General features: G+C 43.4%; 4 protein-coding genes across 5 annotated transcripts; all 4 read right to left on the reverse strand.

The window, feature by feature from the left end:
* On the reverse strand, positions 2,601 to 7,005 carry LOC8058550 (signal recognition particle 54 kDa protein, chloroplastic). Its single transcript, XM_021461297.1, has 15 exons — positions 6,810 to 7,005; positions 6,611 to 6,716; positions 6,163 to 6,230; positions 5,968 to 6,069; positions 5,497 to 5,649; positions 5,334 to 5,411; positions 4,987 to 5,112; positions 4,732 to 4,834; positions 4,370 to 4,470; positions 3,927 to 4,064; positions 3,691 to 3,834; positions 3,531 to 3,606; positions 3,345 to 3,430; positions 3,098 to 3,226; positions 2,601 to 3,012 (listed from the first exon to the last, which is right to left on the reverse strand). The coding sequence occupies exons 1-15, from the start codon at positions 6,975 to 6,977 to the stop codon at positions 2,935 to 2,937; spliced, it is 1,656 nt and encodes a 551-aa protein (XP_021316972.1). The 5' UTR covers positions 6,978 to 7,005; the 3' UTR covers positions 2,601 to 2,934.
* Positions 8,425 to 9,791, reverse strand: LOC8058551. Of its 2 annotated transcripts, none has more exons than XM_021461579.1 (2): positions 9,635 to 9,791; positions 8,425 to 9,514 (listed from the first exon to the last, which is right to left on the reverse strand). In XM_021461579.1, exon 2 carries the CDS (start codon positions 9,493 to 9,495, stop codon positions 8,584 to 8,586), a length of 912 nt encoding a protein of 303 aa, XP_021317254.1. In that variant the 5' UTR covers positions 9,496 to 9,514; positions 9,635 to 9,791; the 3' UTR covers positions 8,425 to 8,583. The 2 variants fall into 2 exon arrangements, with proteins under 2 accessions (XP_021317254.1, XP_002450291.2); XM_002450246.2 differs by having other exon boundaries at positions 8,425 to 9,511; positions 9,635 to 9,769.
* LOC8058552 (rho GTPase-activating protein 4) lies at positions 11,705 to 16,282 on the reverse strand. The gene is made up of 5 exons (XM_002450247.2): positions 15,238 to 16,282; positions 13,697 to 13,817; positions 13,484 to 13,603; positions 12,647 to 12,877; positions 11,705 to 12,538 (listed from the first exon to the last, which is right to left on the reverse strand). Exons 1-5 carry the CDS (start codon positions 15,669 to 15,671, stop codon positions 11,984 to 11,986), a joined length of 1,461 nt encoding a protein of 486 aa, XP_002450292.1. The 5' UTR covers positions 15,672 to 16,282; the 3' UTR covers positions 11,705 to 11,983.
* LOC8058553 (putative protein TPRXL) lies at positions 21,708 to 22,376 on the reverse strand. Its single transcript, XM_002450248.1, has one exon. It carries the CDS (start codon positions 22,374 to 22,376, stop codon positions 21,708 to 21,710), a length of 669 nt encoding a protein of 222 aa, XP_002450293.1.

The following is a 27,269-nucleotide window of genomic DNA, read 5'->3' on the forward strand; positions in this document are numbered from 1 at the left end:
AATCAAAAGACCAGGGGGGTCTGGGAGTACTAGACATCAAGACCCAGAATGAAGCACTAATCTTGAAATACCTTCACAAGTTCCTAAATAAAGTGGACACTCCTTGGGTTTCTCTGATATGGGAGAAATATTACAACAACGGAAGACTGCCGGGTGATAACAAAAAGGGCTCCTTTTGGTGGAGAGATGTGCTGAAGCTCCTAGAAAAATTTAGAGGAATGGCCAGAGTAATGCTAAAAGATGGTAAATCCTGTCGCTTTTGGGATGATCTTTGGAGCGACGAAATTTTATCCCACAGATTCCCCGAGTTATACTCTGCTAAGAAGAAGAAAATCAGTACTGCTGCTGGTCTGTCTACTACCCAGATTCAAGATCTTTTTCATTTACCGCTTTCTCAAGAAGCCTTTCTACAGATGGGGCAGCTTCAAGAAACAATGGACAACATGGTAACTAGCAATGACCCTGATATTTGGTTCTACATTTGGAATACAAGCAACTTCTCAGTCAAGAAGACATATAAGCATCTGTGTGGTCAGGCAAACATTCACCCAGCTCTCAAATGGATGTGGGCAAGCTCTTGTCAACCCAAGCATAAAATTTTCTTTTGGCTACTGTTGAAGGACAGGTTGAGCACTAGAGAACTTTTGAAAAGGAAACACATGGTACTACAGAGCTACAATTGTGCCCTATGCAATACAAGTACAGAAGAGTCTCTAATTCATCTATTCCTTAGGTGCCCATTTGCTGATCAGTGTTGGTCACTTATCAACATTCAGGTGGATCATTCTCTGGACTCATTTGAGAGTTTACAGAGTTTCAGAACTCAGTTGCAGGTTCCATTCTCCATGAAAATTATTATCATTATGTGTTGGACGATTTGGAAAGCAAGGAACGACTTAATCTTTCGTCAGGTGTCACCGTCCCTTCCACTGGCAAAGCAAAACTTTCTAGATGAAGCCCGTTTGTTACTCCTTCGGGCGAAGAACAGCTACTCTCCAAATTTAGATTTATGGATAGCAAATCTTTGTTAGCCCTCCTGTGTGTAGTTTTGTTACTTCTCTTTTTTATTTCCTTTTGGGTCTCTTAATTGACCGCTTTATGTTCTGCTTCTTTCTCTCTTTAACCTTGTATAAGACCTTTTTTTAATTAATTTTAAGTTTCTCTGTAGGGGTGTAAACCCCTACAGTTCCCTAAAAAAAAGTCATAAAATAGTGTTCGCCGTTGTGAAAAGTCATGACTGAAAATACTGTTTACTGATTTATTATAAAAGAAAAACACGACTTAGGCCTTGTTTAGTTCCAAAATTTTTTGGGAAATTGACACACACTTTCGTTTGTATTTGACAAATATTGTCCAATTATAGACTAACTAGACTTAAAAGATTCGTCTCGTCAATTCCGACCAAACTGTGCAATTAGTTTTTATTTTCGTCTATATTTAATACTTCATGCATACGTCTAAAGATTCGATGTGATGGAAAATCTGAAAAAAATTACAACGTCTAAAGATTCGATGTGATGGAAAATCTGAAAAGTTACAAAATTTATTGGCTGAAAAAAATTACAAAATTTATTGGGAACTAAACGAGGCCTTAAGGCCTTGTTTAGTTATTCAAAAATTTTGCAAAATTTTTCAGATTCTCCGTCACATCGAATCTTTAGACGTATGCATGAAGTATTAAATATAGATAAAAATAAAAACTAATTGCACAGTTTAGTCGGAATTAACGAGATGAATCTTTTGAGCCTAGTTAGTCCATAATTGAACAATATTTGTCAAATACAAACGAAAGTGTTACTATTTATATTTTGTAAAATTTTTTGGAAGTAAACAAGGCCTTAGTGAACGATCCGCGCCGGAGCATCTTATACTCCTCCACGTGCTGTTGGCCCAGCGCTAGCTAGCTGTTGGCAATGGTGTGTCACGACAGTGATGAACGGAGCGTAGTGGTGAGTGGAGTGGTGACGATGCATGGTACCACACATGTCCTTCTCACCAATGTTGTGTCGTGTTCGCGCGGCCAATCATTCTGCACTGTGCGTGTAAAGTTCACCGGCGGTCTGCAAACTTTTCTGCTACATTATCTCGGTCTTTAAAATCGACCATTCCTCAAACTGGTTCGCCAAACTTACAAATCAGCCGTTTAGATTCTTAGAATTGTTTGGCTATATTATGCAAGTCTCTAAACTTGTTACCCACTAATCACCTATTTAAGTACTCAATCTATGTTCGCGTCTCAATGGCTCTAGGACCCGAATATAGATCGAGAATCTCAAGAAGTGATTTACAAGTTTAAGGATCAAAATATAACACATCTGAACAAATTTAAGGATATGATCCAAATCTATGTTTGCAGCCGCAAGACAAGTGCTGCCCGCTTCAAGCTGGCCACTGACAAAAGTATTCTACTTCCTCTAATTACACACACAAAAAAAATTCTACTAGAATATGGATACGGTCTCTAAACTTAAGAGTTTAACTAGTCATTTCTACCAAAATTATATTATATTAAACATAGATAGATTATATTACAAAGTCTTTTTTTATGATGAAATTTCTAATCTCCACCTGACCCAAGAACAAGATGTAATTCAGTATAATTTACATCAGAATGGACAGTTCTGACTAGAATCCCATTGTCTAGCATCAATAATTGTCTCCGTCGTTTAAACAAGCATATCTTTCCTCATGAGAGTAAACTTTATGTACAAATATTTGTCGCTGATTAACCACAATTACACTACACAGTGGCAGTGGCACAGTGCCCAACTATGCATTTTCACAATATACATGTCCCAGTCCTGAACCCAAACACATTTGCACAGTCGATGAGGAGTGTGTAGGTCTTGTCCTCAGTCTAGCTCTTGCATGCGGGAGCCACTTCCAGTCAAAAACTTTCAACTCCAAGACCAGTGCAGCACATACACTAGATCACTAGCTCAGAACTGCGTCCAACTCCCTTTGTTTGGGCTTGCTATTCCTTCTCCTGCGCCGCGCGGTGCCAGGAGGAGCCTGAACGATGCACAACAGTTCAGAAATCACAAAGCTCTCCAGGGAAACAGTTCAGAAATATTCATACCATCAGAGACATCGTTACCTTCTCTTCAGCTTTAAGCGAGTCCATGAGATCTCCCATCCCTGCTATTGCATCTTGTCCTTGCACCATACTCATCAACTTCTGCATCTGAGCACGCATTTGGAAAAGCTGGGCAACTAGTTGGCTCACCTAATAATCATGAGAAATAAAAAAAAATACAATCCTGTTAGCTCCATGGTTTGGTATAACTAAAGCATTACAGACTTCTGAAGACTAGTGATAACATAAGAATAAAACTAGACCACACCTCTTGTTCAGTCTTTCCAGACTCCTCTGCTACTCTTATCCTCCTCTCACGTGACTCAGCCAGTAACTCTGGCTTCTCCCTTTCCTCTGTGCATCCCAGAAAACATACAATCAGGCATCCATGTCCACAACACAAGCATCAAATTAGGCTTCATATATGTAGCTAGAATTCAGGGCAAACATGTACCAGCAGTCATGGCATTGATCATTGACTCCACGAATGCAAGTCTTTTCTCAGCTTCTCGAATTTGTGCAGGAGTTATCTGTTCATCGTATCAAACTTAAACATGCTTGTAACGTGCAGCGGAAAAGTTGGACAACATGTTTAACTCCACAAGCTCATGTACCTTGTTCATGCCTGGCATCATTCCAATAATGCGGCTCATGGAACCCATTTTCGCAACATTTTGAGATTGTTTTAAGAAGTCGTTGAAGTCGAATTTTGCACTCATGATCTTTTTCTGTAATTCTACAGCCTCTTCTTGCCGCATCTATTTGTACCACATATAGAGTTGTATATAACATACAATCCTCACAATATTGCTTACACAACAAAGGAGCAGTTTTATAAGAAGCTACTTACAACTTCTTGTGTCTTTTCAACAAATGAGAGTACATCTCCCATTCCCAATACTCGCTGTGCCATGCGATCAGGGTAGAAAAGCTCAAGGTCCTCCAATCGTTCCCCACGCCCAACAAACTTGATGGGCTTCCCAGAGACCTGCATGGACACAACAACTAGCAGGGATTAAAGACTACTGAGATTTATGCAAGCAGTGCAGTCCAAAAGTTAGTTCTATATGAGATTCTTTTCTTCATAACTGCAGCAAGCGAGAAAGGAAACTATAAAGATATATGCACATGGTGTGAAAGTTATGCTAGTGAAAAACTGCCATCAACACTATTGAACTACAGAAGTGCCAATTATCAATTAGCAAAATAAAGTGAAGTTGAATAGTAAAATTGATAGATAATAATCTTCTTTGCATCATCAACTAATAGAAATGATTTCTGGTAAATGACTACCTCTTTAACACTTAGTGCGGCTCCGCCCCTGGAGTCACCATCCAATTTAGTCAATATAGCACCAGTGATACCAATCTCAATATTGAAGGTGGTGACTAGTGCTGCATATGAGAAAGAAATAGTTTATGTTGCTGTCGCAATACTATATTGCTCACTGAAAATCTATGAACAGAACAAAGCCATCCTGTGTAGAGCCAGGAACAACAAAAAAGTGTGAACAATTTTTCAATAGAAAAATTTTAGAGCAATAGCCAGTTTCTTGGCTAACCATGCTTTTGCTGAAGTACCAACCAATGTTTACAAAATTTTGGCCCTTGGCAACACCCATGCTGAAACAATGGCAAGAAGAAACAGATGGATACCTGCAGCTTCTTGGCCAGTCATGGCATCAACGACAAGCAGAACTTCTGTAGGATTAACAGCCTTCTTCACTTCTTTCAATTCATCCATCATTGATTTATCAATCTGAATGGCAGAAAGGTCATCAGCTGGTGCGAATGATGCTAGTTTGTATGACATGAATTATAAGTTTTGTATGAAGGTATGGATAAATCAGGTTCAGAGTATATTTCCATAAGTTGGCACTTGTGACTGAATTAGAGTATAATGAAGATTACCTGCAGTCTTCCAGCAGTATCCACCACAATAGCATCAATATTCTTGCTTTTGGCCTCTTCCATAGCATTCTTGGTTATTTGTGTAGGTTTGGCTTCTGTCCCTTCCGAGTAAACTGGTACACCCACCTGTCAATGCTCAAAATAAAAATAACTCAATGACATAATTGTGGTGCTGCATTTCAAAGGCAGATGTAATATGATTCGTTTAACTTCCAAGTTTCAAAACAATCTGAGAGCATATTGGCAAACAATCTGAGGGCATCTTGGCCCCTTAAAATTGGAGATGTATCACCTACAACTATTCAACGGCAAAAAAAGGAGTTTGACGTGAAGGTTCAAGGGGTTACCTGTTTACCCAGTATAGTGAGTTGATCAATGGCGGCAGGCCTGTAAACATCTGCAGCAACCAGCATACAGCTCTTCCCCTGTAACCTAACTCTGGTATAAGTATCTACAGGTTATCAAACATTAAGTGCTAGATGCACGAAAATCAAAGGGTAAGGGATGCACCAGTTTCTTCAAATAGAATGCAAGCTTTGCGCAAACAGTAGTCTTCCCAACACCCTGTAGACCTGCGAGCAAGATAACTGTCGGGCCACTTTTTGAAAATACCAGATCTGATACTTCTCCACCCATCAGTTGTACAAGTTCGTCATGCACAATCTGCAGCACCAATCAGATTATTTTAACCTCAGCTAGAAATTAAGTAGCTCCAAAAGCTATTCGTGTTTTCATTTAGCATAAACTAATAAGTAATAACTGAAAAAATCAGATAAGACTGTCTGTGCATGTTATCGTATTTTCTTTGCTGACGTGATTCACTATTCCTCCCGAGAATACGGAACTTATAACACTAAGAAACATCAAATGTATTAAGTTGTGGAGAACACCAAAGTGAAACAAATGAAACGATTCTCCCAAGCAAAAGTTCAAGCGCTCATTATCTGCAAATTCCTTAATTCCAGTGTGACGCAGACATACCTTCACTAATTGCTGGTCTGGCCGGACTCCTCTGATAGCATTTGCACCTAGAGCCTTATCACTAACAGATGAAACAAATCGTCTCACAACGGGCAAACTAACCTGATGAAAGTAGGAAAAGAAAACTTCAGTGCTCACATTATGTAGGTATAAAATGAACTGATGAGTAGAACTTGAAAAATGCAAGGGACTGACATCTGCTTCCAGAAGTGCTCGCCTAATGTCCCGCATTGGTTCGGCGATATTTTCCTTTGTTAGCACGTCTTAAATGAAAATAGCAATGTGTTAATGAAAATTCTCACAAGTTAGTTACTAATAAAGCACATACTTTGGATCCAAAAAGAAAAAAGTTACAAAGAAGTGTTGAACAATGTAGTAGTAAGAGATTAACAAACACATAACACCTACAGTCTTTAAAGTCATATGGTTCGACAAGCAAACATATAGGAATAGGAGTACACTACAAATGAGTAATGGCCACTGGGTAAGGATGTACTGAACTCGTACTTCAGTAATCAGTACTAGTCTCACTACGACTGCCTTGTAGAGTTCCGCATAAAAACCTCCTCTTAAACGCATGAAAAAGACAACAGAACAGTCGCATTGATTGTAGGAATGAAGAAGAAGAAGCAGAGGCACGCACCAACGCCGCGCAGCTTGTTCCAGGCGGACTCGAGCCCGGTGGTGAGTTGGCCGAACATCTCCGCGCGCACAACCAGCCCGCTCCCCCTCCTCCGTCTTCTCCATACCTAAAACCGTCGAGAATATCAAGCCTGTCGAGCAATGCAACCTTTGTTCCGCACGCAAAAGCTGAATGAACCAAAGCTGTAGCTATAGCGAACCGGAGAGCTGGCGGGGGTCCGGGACGCGCGGAGGTGGACGGAGGAGGCCGTGGAAGGCCCGCCACGGTGGAGGTAGGCGAAGATTGGCTTCCCTGCCGAGCGGCGGGCGACGGCCGGGGACGAGTGGAGCGCGAGCGAGAGCGAGAGCGCGGGCGCGGTGGCCTCCATTTTTCCGCGGCGGAGGGGAGAGAGGAGAAAGAGAAGGGAGACGATTGCTGGATAAGAGCGATCGAGCGCTTGGTTTCCGGTGGGCCCACGTTGACGAGAATCCTTTGGGCCAAAATGTTCAAGCGAAACGTTTTGAGCCCATCGAGTGTAGAGGACACGTTTTTTTAGACAAAGAATGCAATGCTCATTTAGTTGAAAACATTTTTCGTTCGAACTATTTATAAACCATCCCAACCAATTTTATATTTCTTTTTCACTCGTGTATGTTTTCACTATGAACTCTATCCTACCATATTCTTTCCACGTCTTTCCACCTCCGATTTGAAGATCAATACGCGTGCGGATATTTTTCACGAGATTAGATTGTGTGTTTCCAAAGGCGGAAAGATTGGAAGTTGAGATAGAGAGAGTGTTGGAGAGCAGTTTTTTAAATCTTGCCAAAAAAAATCTAGAGTGGGAGTGGATTTTGGCCTTTTGGGACTCTTGGAGATGCTTAAAATATATCATCTAATATGAGACAGAGAGAGTTGATCTAAACATTGTATCAATTTTTTAGTGTCAAAAAAAATCTCAAATAATGCTCATACACACTACAAAGCTGTAGTTGTTATTCTTGTGTACAATTTTTATATAAATTTTATCTTCATCTGAGTTTTATACATAAAAGTTATAATTTTTTTTTAAAGATGAGCTAGCAGAGAAAAAAGTTCCACCAATTCAACCAGCAGTAACCAATATTTCACCAACTTTATAGTTTCGTATTTTTATTCAGGCCTTGTTTAGTTACCAAAATATTTTGCAAAATTTTTCACATTCCTCATCACATCGAATCTTGCGGTACATGTATGGAGCACTAAATATAGATAAAAGAAATAACTAATTACATAGTTTACCTGTAATTTCCGAGACGAATCTTTTGAGCCTAGTTAGTCCATGATTGGACAATATTTGTCAAATACAAAACGAAAATGTTACTATTCCTATTTTGCAAAAAAATTTGGAAGTAAACAAGGCCTGAGACAAATAATTTTTCAAATAAAAAACGATTTTTAGAATAAAAAATATATATATATAAATACAAATTCCGTGCCCAAACGCAGTTTCATTTTGTGGGCCCATGACCAGCCGATGTGGCCACCCAAATTTGGCACGTCGTAACCAATCACGGGGCTTTTCCCTACTCAAGTGACCCTGCTTTTTCACACAACTCCGACCTAGCAAAATTCTATTGGTTGGTGCAGGAATTTTACCCTCCAATTCATGCGTGAAGGTGCAGCGGAAAGAGACGCTCGACTAATTCGCCGGTTTAAGCGATGGATCAGTTGTGCCATACAGATCACTGAAGAATCAAGAATCATCTTTTTTTTTTAAAAAAAAAAAACAAGAATGAAGAAAGGTGGAATCTGAATTTCTGACTGAATAGGACGAGCATAACGCTTTTCATCACTTTCTGAAAAAACACTTTATAGAAACCTTAATAATTAATTAGGTAGCCGATGCTTCTCATAAGCATGATTACACCATTGCATCATCTTCATCATCCATATAGGATGATAATAAATACAGTGCATGTATGCCAAGTGCATCAACGAACACCGACGATCACCTAGCGCTCGTCGTCGTCACCTCCGTGCACCGCCTCGTCGACGCTCACACCGGCTGCTGCTGCTGCGGCGGCGGCGGCCGCGAACTGCAGCCTGAGCCGGCCGCCCTCGCGCGTGGCCTGCAGGAGCTCCTTGCCGGGGATCACCACCTCCCGCAGCACGAACCGGCCGTCCTCCCGTAACGACCGGAAGCACACGTACGGCTTGCCGCCGCGCCCGATGGACCGTATCGGCGGCGGGAACGTCTTGGGCTGCCTCTCCTCCTCCTTCACCTTCTCCGCGGCGCCGGCGCCGGCGTCGCCACCGTCCGTCGTCTCGTCTGTGCCCTTGAGCGCGGCGGCCTCGGCCTCGGCCTCGGCGTCGCCGTCCTTGAACATGTCGTCGGCGTCCACGGTGCTCTCGGAGCCGAGCCCCTCGGTGCAGAGCAGCAGCGACGCGGAGGAGGACGAGGAGGAGCCCTTCTTGGCGCAGAAGCTCGCGCTCCTCTTCATCACCGTGGCCACGGTGGCCGCCGGCTTGGGCCTCAGCAGCGCGTCCAGCGACGAGTCGTCCTTGCTCTTATTCTCGGCCTCCGCCGCGATGTCCAGCCACGACAACGGCGTGCGCGAAGGAGGGGACCGCGGCGCCGGCGGTGGCAGGACGACGACGGCGCCGCCGCCTCGGTGGTCGGGCTGCTGCTCCTGCTTCTCGTGGAAGTGGAGCTCGCCGAAGATCTCAGTGATGGACGCCGTGTCGACGATGGGCTTGTTGCTGGGGTGGTGGTGGTGGTGGTGCACGTTGCGGTTCCACGCCGACAGCGCCTCCAGCAGCGTCGGGTTCTCCGGGAGCGGCTTCTCGAACAGCCGCCTCAGCCCGCCGTTGTCCGCCGCCGCCATCGGCGCCGCAGCCATCACCTGCTTATCTCTGGACAACATGCACCTACCTGCACGGCTGCTGCACAAGTGAACAAACGTTTCAGTTCTCCTGCGTCTGCTCTGTTCAGAGTTCAGACACCAAACACCATGTCAGTCAGTCAGTTGGGACTTGAGAGATGTGCCACTCTGTTCTGCTTACCTGCAACTACAAAGGAGCTGCTGAAGGATGTGTAGAACAGCTTTGAGGTTTGTGACTAACTGTCAGGAGCTAGACTCAAATTTTTGTGTGTCTCTGAATTGTGACTTTGTGAGCCTGGGAGAAAGATGTATATTTATATATATATGTGTGTGTGTATATACTACTAGGAGAGAGAGAAAAAAGGAGCGGTGGAGAAATATGCAGGCTTTCTGTGCCTGTGGAATTGGAATATACTTGCATACATCACTTCAGTTTTAACAAGTGGAGGGTAGTCTTTCAACGAGAATATGGCCGTCAGTGAAGCGCTAAAGACATATGTTCTAAACAACCGCCCCCACTGCAGTGCTAAGAAAGAATCCATTTTCCATTTTCTATAATGTCTCTTTAGGGATGAAAATCTTGCAGTTGAATGCAATGATCTTTCCAGTCCGTGAAATGTCTATGTACTTTGCACGAGTGATCAGTTGCGTCAATGTTCCGATTCCGTAACAGAAGTTGACCTGTCCTCATAGTGCTGATGGCGATCTTGCGGGTGGCCTTTTGTCTCGCCTGAGCAAATTATGCAGCCCAGGGTGGAAATTCTGATAAGGTCAGCATACCAATCTGTCTGCCAAAACTAGATTCTGATTTCAAGAGGTGCTAAAGCCGAACAGAGGGATGATTTTCTCCAGACACTAGTGTACTTGCCTTTGTCACTGAATAACACCAGTGCTTCCTTTCTATGTATATAATCATAACTTTTTTTTATATAATTATGGAAAAGGAGGATAACACCAGTGCAATCTTTTTAACATAGCACCAATGTTATCTAGAAGAGGGAATAAGGGGGCTCCCAAAACCGACAAGGAACAAAGCATGTGAGAGTCACCACACCACAGATTCATACCTCAACAATCATAGAGCGTGGGCATTGGGCAAACTTCTCTTTTTTCCCCATGCTGTTTCATTGTCTGAATGAAAGGGCAGTTAGCGTCGTTTTGCTTGTTTAAAACGTATATTCTTCTTTCTGAAAGCTAAAAATCTTACTGCAGATCCGATAAACCTAAAGGAAAACGAATGGAGAGAAGATTAGATAAAGCTATTTGATGCAATGAAAAGGGTCATGGATACGGTGCTTGAGAGCTCAGTTCAGAAAGTTCATTGCATTTGCAGCGCAAAAAGGTCATTCAGTTTCTTTATCACCGTCAGTCCAGCAAGCACCATTGAATTGGTGTTTTAGATATTAGAATATCAGCACTAACTTGCGTACAAGGATGATCTATATCTTTGTAATCCACACCATCAAGTCTTTGCTTGAGTATTCTGGGACAAAAATTGACCAGTCCTCATAGCTGTGATCTTGCAGTGCCATTTGTCTGCTGTGCGCAAATTATACAGCTGAAAGATGGCAATTCCGATAAGGCCTGCATAGCAATCTGTCTGCCCAGATCAGATTCCGATTTCAAGTTGTGCTAGAACCAACCAATCACTGCACAAAGATTTGTGCCTACTGGTACTGTACTTCTCACAGAGAATAACGCTAGTGTGATCTTGAGATTGGAATACAGAGCTTCCAAATACCGACAGGGAATAAAGGATTGATAGCCACATCAACAAAGAGCAACACTGCTAGCTGAACAGGCAGAAATCAAGGTTACTCAAAATCATCCTTGATTGTCTGAATTTTCATTGATGAGTTGGCCTAAAAGACAGGATGAAATAGCAATTGGTGGTGACTGGCTTGTTCACACAGTATTTGTCACCTGGAAAAACTTTGCACAGATTCTGTAAGCCTGTAATCGAAAAAGAATGAAGGAGAGGAGGTAGAATAAAGCTACATGATGCAATGAAAGAAGGTATGAATATGGTGCTTGAGAGCTCAGTTGCAGACAGTCCAGCATAGGAAAATTATACTGTCGAAAAGGATAAGCAATTCAGAGAGCACTGAGAGAAAGGGGCAAAATTAAAGCATTAAACTTTCCAAAAGTAAAACACAAAGCGTGATCAACCCGAGCTGCAATCCAAAATTTTGAAAGGAGTGCAGAGAGCAGAGTAAGGTACTAAGTCATAAGACAAGCACAGCACAGGCCATACCTGAACTTTCAGGCACTTCATAATTTAGGCATTGAAGAGATTTATGTACAAAAGAAATCATCAATATCTTTTATTCACTCAAACAAAACAAGGAACCATAAGAAAGATACGAAAGTTAGCTATGGCAAGAAGAATGAATCTCAAAATACCATGACCATGATACAACAAGAAATGATACACAGACAAAATGCAAAATGTGCAACCCAGCAGTCTGGGTTCCAGGAAACATTGGGTTAGTCATCTAGTGCACAAGAACAATGGAAATGTCATTTGATTTCATCTCCATGCTTCAATCCGTTCAGCCTTGGAATTTATCCGGCTCACAATGCTCACACCTCTTGATTTCTCAGCTGGAGGTGTGGCACGCGTTGCAGACTGACCCTTTCTAGTCCTCCTATAATTCAGGTTTTGGATCTCCTTCCCTTGAAGAGAATTTGTAGTTGTGTTGGAAGCATCAGCAGTAGCAGCGTGAGCAGCAAGTGCAGGTTGCGAGCAACTGGCGGAGCTCTCCGGACTTGTCTCGACAGTGAAAGCAGGAGTGGCTCCTTCGGCGGCATTGATTCCATTAGGTTTGTCCTCATTACTGTGTGCAGGACTGTTCAGGAGGGGCTCATCCTTGACGAAAGAGGGACGCCTGGATCCTTCCTCAAGGAGAGAATCAAGTGTCACGCTGGGTTTCTGATGCCCATTTTCATCAGATGGATCCTTCTGGGGTAGCAAAACATCCTCTGGACTGGACTCTTCTCTATCCTTGAGGGTCCTTTGTATTAACATCTTCAGAAAATTCATCACTTGCACAGCATACATCAGTGCAGTCAATGGATCTGCCATCTGCATGGTAGATGGACTATAGTTAGCATGCCTAACCATTTCAGTTGTATTTGGAGTGGCGAGTGAGATATATTGTTAATTTGCTAGGCTATTAGCACAGTATATTACCTGAGTCATATTCGGTGCAAAAACCATAGCAATATTGCGAGCGTTCATCTTGTTTATCTGTTCTTCTTGGACTACATCAGCCATCAGATTAACAGACCAAGCAAGCAAAGCAGCTTCAGCTGGTGGAAGGCATTTAGCAACATGAGCACAATCCTCTTCAGATTGGCATTGCATCACCTGTTCAGGCGGGATCGAGTCCAGCACCCCACTTGGCATCTCCCTAAACCAGGCCTGAAAAGTGATGAAGAATTAAATTTGATGAGAATATACTTGTCTTGTCAAGTAAAGCTGAGTGAGTAAAATATTAGCGTCAAATAAGTTGACCACACTACATGACTGCTTCCAAAAGCAAGATAATATTCTGCAACAACATGATCCAAAATCCACACTACATGACTACTTAAAACAATGGAATGCAATTGATGGTGATGGTGTCATTGGTGTGTCTGCAATCACCACCACTCTATGTCTCTACCCATGTTTTTTGCTTTATTTACCCACCATGCCACTGAACACAAATTAGTTTCACCCTCAAACCAATCTTTCTCTAACATCATGGAACCAATGTTAGCCATATATACAAATGTACTTCTTTCATATCTAGTGCCATTGAATGCATGGGCAGTTTTGCTAGTAGGGAAGAAAGTTGAGGCAATATTTTTGTGCAAAAAAAAAAGATAAATTGAGTTGTAGTACAAAGTGAAGTGTGGATTCTCTGACAGTAGTTGACATGAAATTCCAACAGTAAAGATAAGCACAATCAAATAACCCCACGCGATAAAAAACTTATGCAGCTTGCAGCCAACAGATGAACAGAATAATTAGAAAGAAGCTTACTTTAATTAGGCCTGCCAAACAATGGACCTCAATGCCATCCGGAACAATTCCACTATTTAACTGGTCTCTTACAAATTCCTCCTGGCTATTCTCCGCGTTAATACGGAAAATACCTTCTGCCTGAAAGTACAAAGGAAGACATTGTATTTTATAGGGACAAAGTTACTAAGTGCTAATGAAAACAGGAGTCATGGAGATCCTAACAGAACACACCTGAAGACCACCCTGTTCATAAAGGCGTCTTTGCATCATCAACAGGATTGTTGGGACGCTATTTCTTCTCGCATCGTAGGAACACTGCATTGATTCTGTTGAAACTCCAAAGACGCTTGCACTGCATTTCAAGTTTCAATTAGCCGCTTGCAACAGCCAAAGCACACATGCAGTGGAAGTGTTGTTAAAAAATGCACATTAGCATAGCACAATAAATGTGCCCATTGTAATATTAAGGATACGACCACTATGTCATTGATATGATGTCAATGAATCTTTTAATAATCAATAATTAACAATTTCAGTGATGCCCAAGAACATCATCTGAATCCTTAAAAATTATATGCTAGGGAGCCAAAAAGTCTTCACACATATAAAAAGTTAAAAACTAAGGATCAATGTAAAGTTGTGGGGAAAATTCAATTTTTTTTTATTCAGGGGTGAAGTGATTTGGTGATAGTTGACTCTAGTGCGCATGCCCAAACTATGACCTTTCTGTTTCATTTTAGGAACTCAGATCATTTGATATATCCAATTATCTGAGTTCTATTGACCATATACCAGCAATCCTTGAGTTTGAAGATTGGGCGTAGGTGTTTGTGCCACTTTATCTTCTTTTGGGGGCACTGGGCTCCCATCCTTCTATAAAGTAGGAACCAGACATACAACATTTTAGTTTATTCCTTTTGGATTACCAAGAATACTGAAAACTTAAATCTTGCAACTCCCAATAAGAAACAAGATACCTATGCACTTTTCTTATACTTTGTGTTCTTTCTGTTTTGAGCATGAGTCAGAAATTATGGGGAAGCAGAGAAACAACATTTCAACTCCTAGGGCAGTGTACAAACAGACAGATGATAAATGATAAAAGAAATAAGTAGCTCACCAATCTAGTGCAAACAAAAAGAGCATAAGTCATCTAATCAGGACAACCTCTGCCAGCTTGTTTCAATGTTATTTATAATAGATGATTTAGCAATCTACTTTATATCCCTAGTTCCATCGACAAAGTTCCTGGATGAGGTAAGCAGCTACAGAAAAATCATGTGAACCAATTATGTGAAGCAACAGAAAATATTTCTGTACTACGTGGTGGTCGAAAGCATAACAAAATGTCAACTAGTACCAAGATATTTGCAGCCTATCATATCTCAAGTCAAGCCAAGCCAAGGTAATCAATACAATCACACACTAAAATCAGATGGAAATTTGGATAAGTTCACCAGAGCATAATGAGGTATGCAATGATGGGCACATCTTTAGACTACAATTCAAATCAAAATGACCATCAGGCAAACAACTGCGCCATAAAAATGCTAAAAGTTCACTAAACTTTTAACTAAGCACGTTTGTAGCAACTCCATGTTAGTACTTTCGGAGCCAAAAAAAAAAGTCAATATCTGCCAAAGTAATTTAAAGAGGAACTAAGAACCTCTTTGAAAGCTGAATGCTATGAGACCACTGAGTTGAGAATAAAAATCGAATCTTTCAAAGCACGCACTTGGTCCCGACTGATGAACAAGGGAGATGGGACCGACCTGGCACTGGGAGCGCGGCGGGACACCTCAGGCTCGAACTCGACGGGGAGCCCCAGGAATCCATGGAACCTATCGAAGGTGACGTGCGCCACGTGCTGCACGTCCGTCGGCAACCCAATCTCCATCCCACAGCCGCGGCCTTCACCTTCGCCGCCGCCGCCTACCACACTGCAGCCGAGCAGGGACTTCCGCAGCAGCTCAAACAGCAGCGCCAAGAACGACCACCGCTCCTCTTCTTCCTCCTCCTCCTCCGACCCTCCTGCCTGCCGGATTCCTCGGCTCCCTGTAGATCCCGCTGACCGCTCGGGGCTGCCGCTTCCAGGGAGCACGTCGCTGTCGGCACTGGCTAAATAGCGCAGCGAGGAGGACGAGGAGGCGCGGCTTGCGGGGGAAGCGAGGTTGGCCGGGCCCCGGGGCAGCGCCACCTCCGTCATTGCTTCCTCCTTTTCCGAATTCTCGCTGGAACTATGAGCTGTATGTGGGGGCGGGCGATTCGGGATGAGTTCTTGGGATTTCTCGGATGGTGGAGGGGGGCCAAATGCACCACAAATGATTTATTCGACCGATGCTCGCTCTGGACTGGAGATTGGGACTGTTGAGGCAGGATTTGAGGGGAGGTTTGGTTGCGGTGGAGCGCGTGGTCCAAATTCACAATGGAAATCACAACACAAAAAATAATTGCAGCATCCACAAATGGACAACAAAGGGGGATTTTTTTTAAAAAAAAAAACTAAAACTTCAGTAAAGATCCAGTTTTAGCCGGAGATGATGAAATCTCTTGTGGGCTGTTTGGTGGAGAATGGATATGATTTTTGCGTAGGTGGAGTTGGATTGAAGGGAGGGCTTGAGCTGGAGGTGATGGTGGCATCATTCATCTCCTGCTCTGCTCCTAATCCTCTCTTCCCTCTTATGCTCACATGGATGCTCATGCCCCTCGTGGTTCTCGCTTCTCGTTCACGCGTGCGTTTCTTCTCCTTTTTTTAGGAAGATTTCTTCTCCATTTTTGAGCTAACCCTGTCAGATGAAGTTTTGGCTGCAGGACAGTTTCCGGAACCGAAAGTGTTGGCCAAATGCACCAACAAATGATTTTTGAGCAACGTCGCCGAAAGTTTCCGGAACCGGTTAACTGCAGCCTGCAGGACAGCGTACTGTCAAAGTCTTAATTTGGTTCAGCTGAAAAAAAGCCCAATCTGGCTGCAAGTACTCGTCAAATACCTTCTCCAATCATCTTGATTTGTGCTGCTAAGGCGTGTTACTGTCCCATTTAATTGGCATGTACCCCCAAACAATCCATCAAAAGAAATGAAGTAACTTGGTCAAAAAGAATACTAACTTGGCGTGGGTGTGTAGGTGCGTGTGTGCGGTGTGTGTTGTAGTAGGTGCGTTCTGAGATTTCTCGCAGTCTCACTTGTGCTTGAGCGCACACTCAAACGCACACTCATTTTAAAATTTATCTATCCATATCTATACTTTTATTTTCTCTGAGTTTTATTTTTATTCTACAAATTCAAAAGCTCATGTTAAATGTAAATCAGTCTATAGTTGATCTCACTCGTATGTTGGATGGTTTGATGTTTCTTATTAATATATGGTTGCCTCCTTGGAGTATGTGATTACTGCAGTAGAGATACATAGCTAGATACATATTGTAGTAGAAAAAAAAGTGATCAAAGTATATACATTCATTGAATATGAGAAGTGTGATAGGCTGAAGTTAGATATGGATATCTTGATATAAATCAGCATCTAAAACCTATATAAACATAATTGTCATAAATGAAAGCATATCATGGTCCACGTTTCCACCTGTAGAAAATCTATCTTCCTCTTTGAGACAATTAAGAGCATCCCTAGCATTAAATCCTCATGTACCTATGGGTGTTCTCTTTTCATATATAAGGGAGCATATGTCTTAATTGGAGTTCTTGATCATCTCGATTAGATACTTGTTCCTTAACCTAGTTGAACACAACCACCACCACCACCACAAAGATGTTTTATGGAAAATCAGCAATTTTCATCTTGCTAGTGTGTGCAATAACTACCTCATGTGTAGGGATGTTGTGTACCCCGAAACAGAAGGACAAGCTCCTCTATGAATGTCGTCCTTGGATAAAGCAAGGATTTAACAAATATCATCTTCCTAAAGATAGTACTTGTTGTGAGGAAGTCACAAAGGTGTCAAACATGTACATGGGCATGCACTACATCGTCTTGATGCTTTCACCGAACGAGAGGAAGATATACAGTGTAGGAAATATCTTGAAGCTTACAAACCGTTGCTAACCGCATCCTCTTCCCGTCCAACTTAGAATCATGTAAAAGTAATGGGTCGTTGATCTCATAATACACATGTAAGAACCCGAATAAGATAAAAAAAGAGTAATCTTGTTTATTTCAGATCATGAACTCATGGTGTAAATAGATTGCCATCTTAATATTAATAATCAGAGACATTCTTTTGATGTTTTCAAATGATCATTTGCCAATTTTTTGTTTAATAGGTTTGTCAATGATAAAGGAAGTGTGATTGAGCGGTTCCTTGGCTTGCAACATGTTTCTAACACCACATCATCTTCACTGAAGGAAGCATTGGTTTCTATGCTTGCAAGATATAGGTTGTCTACAACCAAGGTTAGAGGAAGGTTATGATGGAGCTTCAAACATGAGAGGGCAGTTTCATGGATTGCAAAGGCTGGTATTGAATGAAAACCCCTTTGCTTTTTACATCTACTGTTTTGCTCATCAATTGCAGCTTGTGGTAGTTGCTGTAGCTAGATGTTGTGCTTCAATGGATGATTTCTTCAATTATGTCACTTCAGTTGTCAATACTGTTAGTGTTTCTTGCAAGCGAAAAGATCAATTTCTACAGAAACAACATGATATTCTTGTTGAGCAATTAGATAGTGGTGAAATATCTCCTGGGAGAGGGAAAAACCAAGAAACTAGTCTTGTTAGACCTGGTGATACACGATGGGGTACACATTATAAAACATTAGTACGCCTTCTGCTCATATGGGAATCTATGCTTGAGGTGTTAGAGAATATTAGTGATGATGGAACTTATGGGGAAAAAACTATAGCATCTGGATTGATAGAAAAAATGGAGTCATTTCAATTTGTGTTTATATTGCATCTTATGATTAGAGTATTGGGGATAACTCAAGACCTATCACAATGTTTGCAAATGAAAAATCAAAACATTGTTTGTGCAATAGGATTGATTGGTTCTATGATGAGAAATATAAATGCCATGAGGAAAAATGGTTGGATGATCTTTTTGAGGTGGTAAAAGCCTTTGTTAGACATTCCTAATATGGAAGATATGATACCAGTCAGAGGTCGTTCAAAATGTCGTGGAGCCAAATTAGTGACCTACTACCATCATTTTCATCATGGGATTCTCATTGTTGTCCTTGATCAAGTAATTTGTGAGTTGAGCAATAGATTTCCACAAAGATCAATTCAGCTATTGAGATGTGTTGCTTGTCTTGATCCGACAAATGAATTTGCCAACTTTGAGATAGAGAAATTAGTTAAGGTTACAAAGATTTATGATGGTGACTTTCGTGATTATGAATGTGAGAAGCTAAGAAGTGAGCTTGAAAATTTTATTGATGAAGTCAAACATGATGAAGAATTTTGCACTTGTATTGATCTTGGTAGCCTTGCCGAGAAGATGGTTCAAACTAATAGACATACATATTTCCCTTTGGTGTATCGCCTCATTGAGCTTGCATTGATATTACTAGTGGCAACAACAACAGTTGAAAGAGCCTTCTCTGCTATCAATATTATCAAGACCGATAGGAGGAATAAAATGAATGATAATTGGATGAATAATAGCATGTTATGCTATATTGAGCGGGATTTGTTTGCATCCATCAAAGATGATAAAATTTTGATGCGCTTTCAAGGCTTAAGAAACCGTAAGATGAACTTGCCACACAAGGTCCCAAGGTGCGTATTATTTTAGTACTTTTCTTCTTGCTTGTTATCTTGGTCATTGAAGAAGTGTATGACATTTAAAAATTATGTAGCATTGGGCGTGACAATTCAAGTGGTGTGAATTCTTGAAGATGCAAGAATCTATGTATTTGGTATTTTTCTATGCTTATTATCATAATTCTATGTATCTTTGCCTTTGAGCACTTTGAATCAATATTGAATTATCAATCTTAGTTATATCTATTAGTGTACTGGGTTGAGCGAGAAAAAAAAATTAGCCTATGTTATTTAGCCCCCCTCTTAGTCTATTTCCGGGTCTGCCACTACCGACAGCCTCCCTTTGGGTCTTGCCCTGATGATATGTGTTGGAGTTAAGGAAAAATGTAGCCTTAACAAACAACATGCCAACTGACATATAGTTTAAATTGCATTAATACACTATATGATAATAAAATTTAAAAGTTATTAGTTAAATAAATTTATATATTTGAAATGAACAATTAGGACATCAATGTTGGTTTAATTTTTAAGAACTCTACTTTTTTTTAATAAAAATACTATTACATAAAGTCTCTTTGATATAGCAAATAAATTCAACTCATGACTACTGTAATATAGCTAGGTGAAACAATTGTTTATGCCGTTGTTAAGCTAAGATTGTGGGCTAGGACCTATAATCTATTTTTATAAAATATAAAAGACAAACTTTTAATATTGAAGTTATAGTAACTAAAGTTTTAGATTAAGAAGTGGATAAAGAAACTGCAGCTAAAAATAAAGTCGAAAGCCAAAATATAGATCCATGATGTCACAGAAACCGATGCAAAAGTGCTGATATAACCAGCATTTTTATCAAACTAAAAATATAGTAATAGTACCATCCGTATCGATTCTTGCACCCCTATTGTCTGAAAAGTGTCCAAAAGTCCGAATACTTGTTCTTTGGATTTCTGTAAGAGCATCCATCAGCGCAGTGCCCAAATATGGAACTTAACAAGTGTTCTTTACTGGGCCTCTTTCTGCCTTTTTTTTTGGGCCGGTGGATTCTCTTTTCTTTTTTGAATTTTTGGGCTAAAATGAATTGAAAAAAATACTAATTTCATTGTTCTTTCAATAATCTTAGTTCATAGAGTCACATGTAGTCTACATATACTACTCCCTCTATTTTTAAATTATAGATTGATTTAGCTTTATTGTAAGTCAATTTCTCTAAAGTTTTAATAAGTTTCTATAAATAAATATACTAACGAGACATGTTTGGTTACATTTTTTTAGATTGACTGCATTTATTTCTACCTATATGCTACTCAATTTTGATTGGGAAGGAAAATAAATCAGCTGTATTTATTCTGGTGTGACAAAAGATCGCATGGATGCTGCTGTTATGTTTTCATTGGATGGGAAATTTGGTTGAGAAGAGAAATAAAAGGCAACCGGTACCGCACGGGGCCAGCTGTGTGTTAGACAGGCACACAACCGTCTTCCTCCTCGTATCGCTGACTGTGGGCCGCCTTCTTTCTCCTTGCCTCCCACACCTGCACCTTTCTTCCTCCTCGCCTCCATCAGTCCTCTACTTCGTCCATGGCCAGCAGCTCCCTCGATCCGCCCTCTTCTTGTGGCCGTGGAGCTCCGGCAAAAACCTAGTGCTCTGTGGCTGGAGCTTTGACGAAACCCAAGCACTCTACAGCTATGAAGCTCCGGTGAAACTCTAGCACGCCCACCACGTCCGCCTTCTTTCTCTCCCCCTCCTTGTGTGGCAAGTTCCGGCCATGGAGCTTCACCGACCCGACTAGGCCCAAGCCCAACCACTAGGGCCTCTAAACCGCGGGGCGAGCGGGTGAGGGAGTCGCATAGCCGTGACCACCGGCGTGTGAGAGAGAGGTGGAAGATGACGCGTGGATAAGATGGTATTGTGGTAAATTGAAAAAACACACGGCAGTACCAAAGTTTATGTGTTCGTAGCAGTGTGTAACCTAGCCCATATAATATATTATTCTGTCTTTTCAACAAAAAAAAAAGTCTTATTCTGTATTATAGGTCCAGCCCATTGGAAATCTACTTATAATTTGTGTGGTGTTTCCTTCCGTTCTTCTCTGATTAAATTAAAAAAAAAAGAAATCCGTTCTTCTCCAACTTTTCTAAGTTTTCTTGTGGCAGTGTTCTCTTCTCGATCTTTCAATGGGCAACTAAGACGCGAATAATTCATTTTGCATACAAGTTGTATCGTTGAAATTGAAACAGGATCAATCAAGACGATATATATACTTGCAGATGGATGCATAATTGCATATCCATTACAGTTTGGGCTTGCAAAAGGCACCAGATTCAGATGAAATCTAAGACCGTACCTACGAAAACACAGAAAACATACAAATTCTAACACCATAAGCTATCTGCGTCAGTACTTGGATCTCCATTATCTAAAGCAGCATCATGATCACACTTGCTTCGGTACGTAGCTGAAGAAACCAGCGGCCTGAGAGTCCTGATCCGATCGATGGAGTTCGTGCAGTGTCGTAGCACTATGCAACGGGAACCAAGACCGATGTCGGCATGGGAAGCATGCTGGGCTCCGGCGCGGCGGCGGCGAATCCCGGTCCGGCGTACATGGCCCGCGGCTTCCATACTATCTCCTCCTCCTCCTCCTCCGTGTCGTCGATGTCGTTGCTGCCAGTACTGCTGCTCTCGCCGTCGTCGAGCAACTCCGCCTGCGGCGGGCAGCGCTTCTTGTGCACGTCCCAGCGCTCGCCGGATGATGCGCGGCTGATGGGAGACGTGCCTGAACATGACGACGACGACGAAGCTGGGCTTGCTGCCTTCTTGTGCGCGTCCCACCTCTCAGCGGAGTCGGCCCGGCCGGGCTTCGGCGGCGATGTCGTCGAGCTCTTGCGGGAGGATCGGCGTCCGGCGAAGCTCCTGACGCTGTCGGCGGAAGTGGAACGAGGGCTTGACGACGCTGAGAATTCTGCGCTACCTGACTTGGTCTTGGTCTTGTTCTTGTGCGCGTCCCACCTCTCGTCGGCGTCGGCGCGGCTGGGCTTGGCGGGCGTCTTTGCTTGGAGGATGGCGGCGGCGGCGACACACGGCGTCGGGAGAAGCGGCAGCATCTTCCACTTGGGCGGCGTCGGGAGCAGCGCCGGGAGAGCTGCGTGCGCCACCTTGAGGTGCACGCGTGCAACCGGGATGGCCATGGTGGATCGAAGACGACGACGTACGGATCGGATCGGATCGAGATGCACACGATCGATGGAGAAGCGCCTCTCAAGTGAATATATAGAGGAAGACGATGCGAAGAAGGCGATGATGAGATGAGATGATCGCCGGTAGTGGCAGATACATATAGGCTAATCCTAGGCCCTAGCTGGGATGCCGGCCGGACGCGAGTCGGTGGTATCATCATCAGGTGAGTCCGATCGGAGTCATACGAATTCGATCATTCAATTCAACTACGTGCATGCCGCGTGCAGTGGGCGCGACGCCATCTCTGTTCGAGTTCGACTCGGTTTCGTTGCTGCTCGATCGATCCGGACGCTGTGCACAGGAGATGGCGGCAACGGCCTGTTCGAGAATCAAGCAAGCCTCCGCGGAACGTGTTCCCGTGTGCTGTGTGCACACTGTGCAGGACGCCAACTCGATCGCTGGCTCATCCACATCACCAACTGTCTTTCATGGCTTCATGCTTGACACATGGAAAAATCTTAGCACGTGTGTAGCCACTGCAAGAGAGGTGCATAACGACATGTACGTGTCAACGCACGATTGGAACAAACTTATGGCCACGTCGTCGTCTTCCTCCTGTTTGGGTTAAGGATTTAGAGGATCTCCATGCTCGACAGCCTTAGAAGGGGAAGAGCCATAGCAAGAGTGCCTGTACTGGTGGTGGAGACGGTAGTTCACTACAAAAAACTTAATCAAGATGTACAAAATGGGTTAACCGAGACAGGCAAACCATCCGCCTCTATCGAAAGGTTACATTAATCCGGCCTTAACGGAGGCGGTTGGTTCCACCCGCCTCACTTAATGTATTAACCAAGGCGGGCTCCTTACAAACACCCACCTTTGTAATGGAAAAAAATCCTAGAGCCACTGGCAAGCCAATTACGAGCCTACCGGCGAGCCCATTTCTAGCCCTACCACCGGCGACCACGGTGCCACTGTCGTGGACTAGCTCCACTGCTCGAGGAGTGTGCGCCACCGGAACCATTGTTGTGGGCCGCTCACTACGGGTAGTTCCACCCGCTGTGGGCGTCAATAGTGGTAGATCTATCACCATGCCCGTTCATGGAGTCAGATCCATGTGTGAGGTCCACCGTCGGGCGAGCGCAGGCCCGTTGATGGTTGCGCGCTGCTAGAGACGACCTCCCCATGCATGCCACAATTGCGCCACCGCTGGGAGGAGAGAAGGTGCCACCACTGAGGAAAAGATGGGCACCGCTAGCAGCCCGCGCCGACCACCGTGCGGCCTTTGCCGCCAACGCACGTGGGCCCTCCGTTGGGGAGGGGGTGCGCAGTCACTACTGCCAGGAGAGAGAGTGGAGGGAGGGAGAGAGTCAACACGTGGGGGAGAACGAGGGAAGATGCCGCATTTGAGAGGGATGGAGAGAGAGAAGAGCTGAGATGAGTGAAAATGAAACCTTAACTATCGGTATATATACAATGACCGGATATCAGGGCTAGATGGGTTGCCTGCTAGGCTAATATTTTTGGAAGCGGGCCTTGTAGTGTGTCGCCTCAGTTAATAGGCATTAACCATGGCAGTTTTCTTACATTACCCATCTCGGTTAAGCATTAACCAAGGTGGTTGCTGGGTCGGCTGCCCTGCCTCAAATAAATGAGACGGGCAACCGGCCTAACTGCCTTGGATGCCATTTTGGAAATGCCTTGTAAAAGTTTTTGTATAGTAGTAGGTTCGACAAGCGGTGAGAGGTGACGGCGAGGGGTGAGGGGTTGGGGCTGACCGACCACAAAGTTATGGAAAGACAGAGGCTGTAGGCAGCGATTGAGGTGGCGTCAGTGAAGCATCACTGTGGGAAGAGAGGAAACAAGAAGTAGGCATTAGGGAAGGGCAGAGTTGAGACTGCGGTGGTGGTAGGTGGGTGATGAGATGTGGATAGACCATCGTGTGAGTTGGAAGAAGATCCATTAACCTTCTTTACCGGTCATCATGATCTAATCTCCTAGTAGAATTCTAAAATCAAATATCTTACCCATCAACTCCAAATTGTTTAAATTTTCTCTCTACCGTTTAGATGTCATTGTAAAGCCAGTTCCATCCTTTTCAGTTAAAAAATGGGTAAATGCCTCTAAATTTTGAGAAAAATCTTATAGATGTATTAGGACATCTCTACAAGCTTCCAAACATCATATATATTCTACTGTAGAAAAGTCTAAAAAGATCCCAAAATGCTCTAATCGATGTTCAAATGTATTTTGAAAACTTTGTACAACAAAACACGAGACCAACATGAGTGCGTTCAACAAATGTATGTTGCATTCATGCTAGTTGCATCTCATGTTTTATGGAATATTTTAAAAATATTTTAAGACACTAGGATGTTTTGGGAATTTTCTAGATTTTTTTTTCATTTTTCTAGAGGTAAATATATTTTTTAAGCTTCTAAGGATATTTGCGACATATTTTTTATTTAAATTTATATATCTATGTGATTCTTCTTGAAATTTTTAGAAGCCTAGATACATTCACTACTATAGTATTATCTGGCAAGGATGGTGTTTTGGGTTTTCTGAAGCGGGCAAAGCGTCCACCTCTATCGAAAGGTCTGTGTTAATACGGACTTGTAGAGGCGGGTGCTTTGCCCACCTATGAAATAGATTAAAATAAACAAAAAACTAGGCTTGACGCGAGCCCACTCCGAAGCCCAACGTCGAGCCTGCTTTGGGAACACCACTGCTGTTGCCGTTGGTTTTCAGATCCATGCCCACGCCGCCACTGGTGAGCAGATCCGTGCCACCCACCGCCATTTGTGGTCGGATTTGTGCCCTCGCCACCATTGCTGGCCGGATTCGAGCCCTTGACATCATGGCACATCGGTGGTGGTTGGATCTGGCACCACCGCCGAAGGGGTCGTTCGCCTCACGTCGCACCATCGGAGGGGCCCCACGCCCCGTGTTGCGCCTCTTCACCGTTTGAGGTGTGTCACACCATTGATGCCACCGACGACCGCCGCTGATGAGCCGTAGCACAAATCGGGGAAGGCCGAGGACTAGGCTGCGGTGCCTAGATCCACCGCTAGAGGCACGGCCCCCTAGTCCACCACCAAGAGAGAGTATGCCGAGAGAGAGAGAGGCGGAGGAGGACGCTAGGGAGGGGAAGAGAGAGAGAGAGAGAGAGAGAGAGAGAGAGAGAGAGAGGAGAGGAGGACGAGAGAGAGAGGACACCGGGAGGGGAGAGATTCTGCCGCACGCGCCCTCTCTTCAAATGCACATGTGCTGAGAGAGATATGGGAGAGGGAGAGTCAACTATGTGAGAGGGAGAGTCAAGATGTGTGAGAGGGAGAGACTTGAGGATGTCCAAACCCTAACTTCTGCTTTTATTCAGGCCCGATAGAAGCCTGATTTAGGCTTTTGCTTGGCCACGATCACGGACAGGCCTAAAGAAGTCCTCTGAAAATGGCCTCCATTATTAGAGAAGGACCTCCTCCATAAATGGATTTTAGGAGGAGGCTGGGCATTGACCACGATTAACAGAGGTAGGCCTCTCCGTAAATCGTTTTGCAAGGCGGGCAATGTCGATCCCCTCAGTAATTAAAATGTTCGCCCCTGTTAATGCATGTCACGAGACAACTAATTTTAACTATATCTGTAAATGAAAACATCTACCTCCGAAAATCTTTAGGCATTTTATGAGACGGTTAGATTTTGTGACAACCTCCATTAATGTTTCGTTAGTTTCTTGTAAAATCATTTTTGTTGTAGTCATTTTTTGTGGTTTAAAATCTAACTAGGTATTTTTTTCTAGATTATTAATAACTAAAGAAGGATGAGTTGAAAACTACTCCTAAGCGAGGTATTTAGGAAATTTAACATAGAGTTGAGGGACACAAGATGTCCAGTTTTAGAGTTCATGAAGAAAATTAGATCACGGTGATAGTTCAATAGGTAAAGGATCTTTTTCCATGCGACAGATTGCTAGAAATACTATTTGGTCTCATTTTTTTTTGAAAAATAAAGTATCTTTTTTATTGGGTCTAATTTGGACAGACACAACCTACACACTCTAGCCCATTGGAAATTGTGCCTATAGCTTGTGAAGTTGTGATGCTTCTACCCATTCTTCGATCAGTACTCGTACGTGCCAATATATATGTTCCTCTTTGAGTACGCAAAGACGCGAGTAATTCATTTGAACACGACGCACGAGTGGAGTGCTGAAACTGAAACATAATCATCAAGAATTCAAGAAGACACTTGCAGATGGATGTATCCACTTACAGTTTGAGCTTGCCAAAGGCATCAAATTCAGATGAAATTCTAAGATATTCGAAAACATACAAGACATTCAAATTCTAACACCACAAGCTGATAAGCTGCGTAAGTAATTCTTTAATGTCTAAATACAGCATCGTCCTTAGTCGCAGTACGTAGCACCCGTACATGGAGTTCGTGGAGTGCCAGTGCAGCTATCCAACGCGAACAGCCAAGAACGTTGTTGGCAATGGCATGGGAAGCATGCTGGGTTCCGGCGCTGCGGTGACGAAGCCCGGTCCAGCGTACATGGCCCGCGGCTTCCATAGTATCTCCTCCTCCTCCTCCTCCGTGTCGTCGATGTCGTTGCTGCCAGTACTGCTGCTCTCGTCGTCGTCGAGCGGCTCGGCCTGTGGCTGTGGCGGGCGGCGCTTCTTGTGCACGTCCCAGCGCTCGGCGGACGTCGCGCGGCTGATCGGCCACTTGAGGGAAGACGCTCCTGAAGACGACGACGACGAAGTTGCTCTCGCAGTCTTCTTGTGCGCGTCCCACCTCTCCACGGAGTCGGCCCGGCCGGGCTTGGGCGGCGGCGAGGTGGCGTTCTTGCGCGGGAACGATGCCAGCCCGGGGCCGCTGCTCCTGACAGTACTGTCGGCGGC

The sequence above is a fragment of the Sorghum bicolor genome, chromosome 5 (assembly GCF_000003195.3).
Source record: "Sorghum bicolor cultivar BTx623 chromosome 5, Sorghum_bicolor_NCBIv3, whole genome shotgun sequence".
NCBI lineage: Eukaryota > Viridiplantae > Streptophyta > Magnoliopsida > Poales > Poaceae > Sorghum > Sorghum bicolor.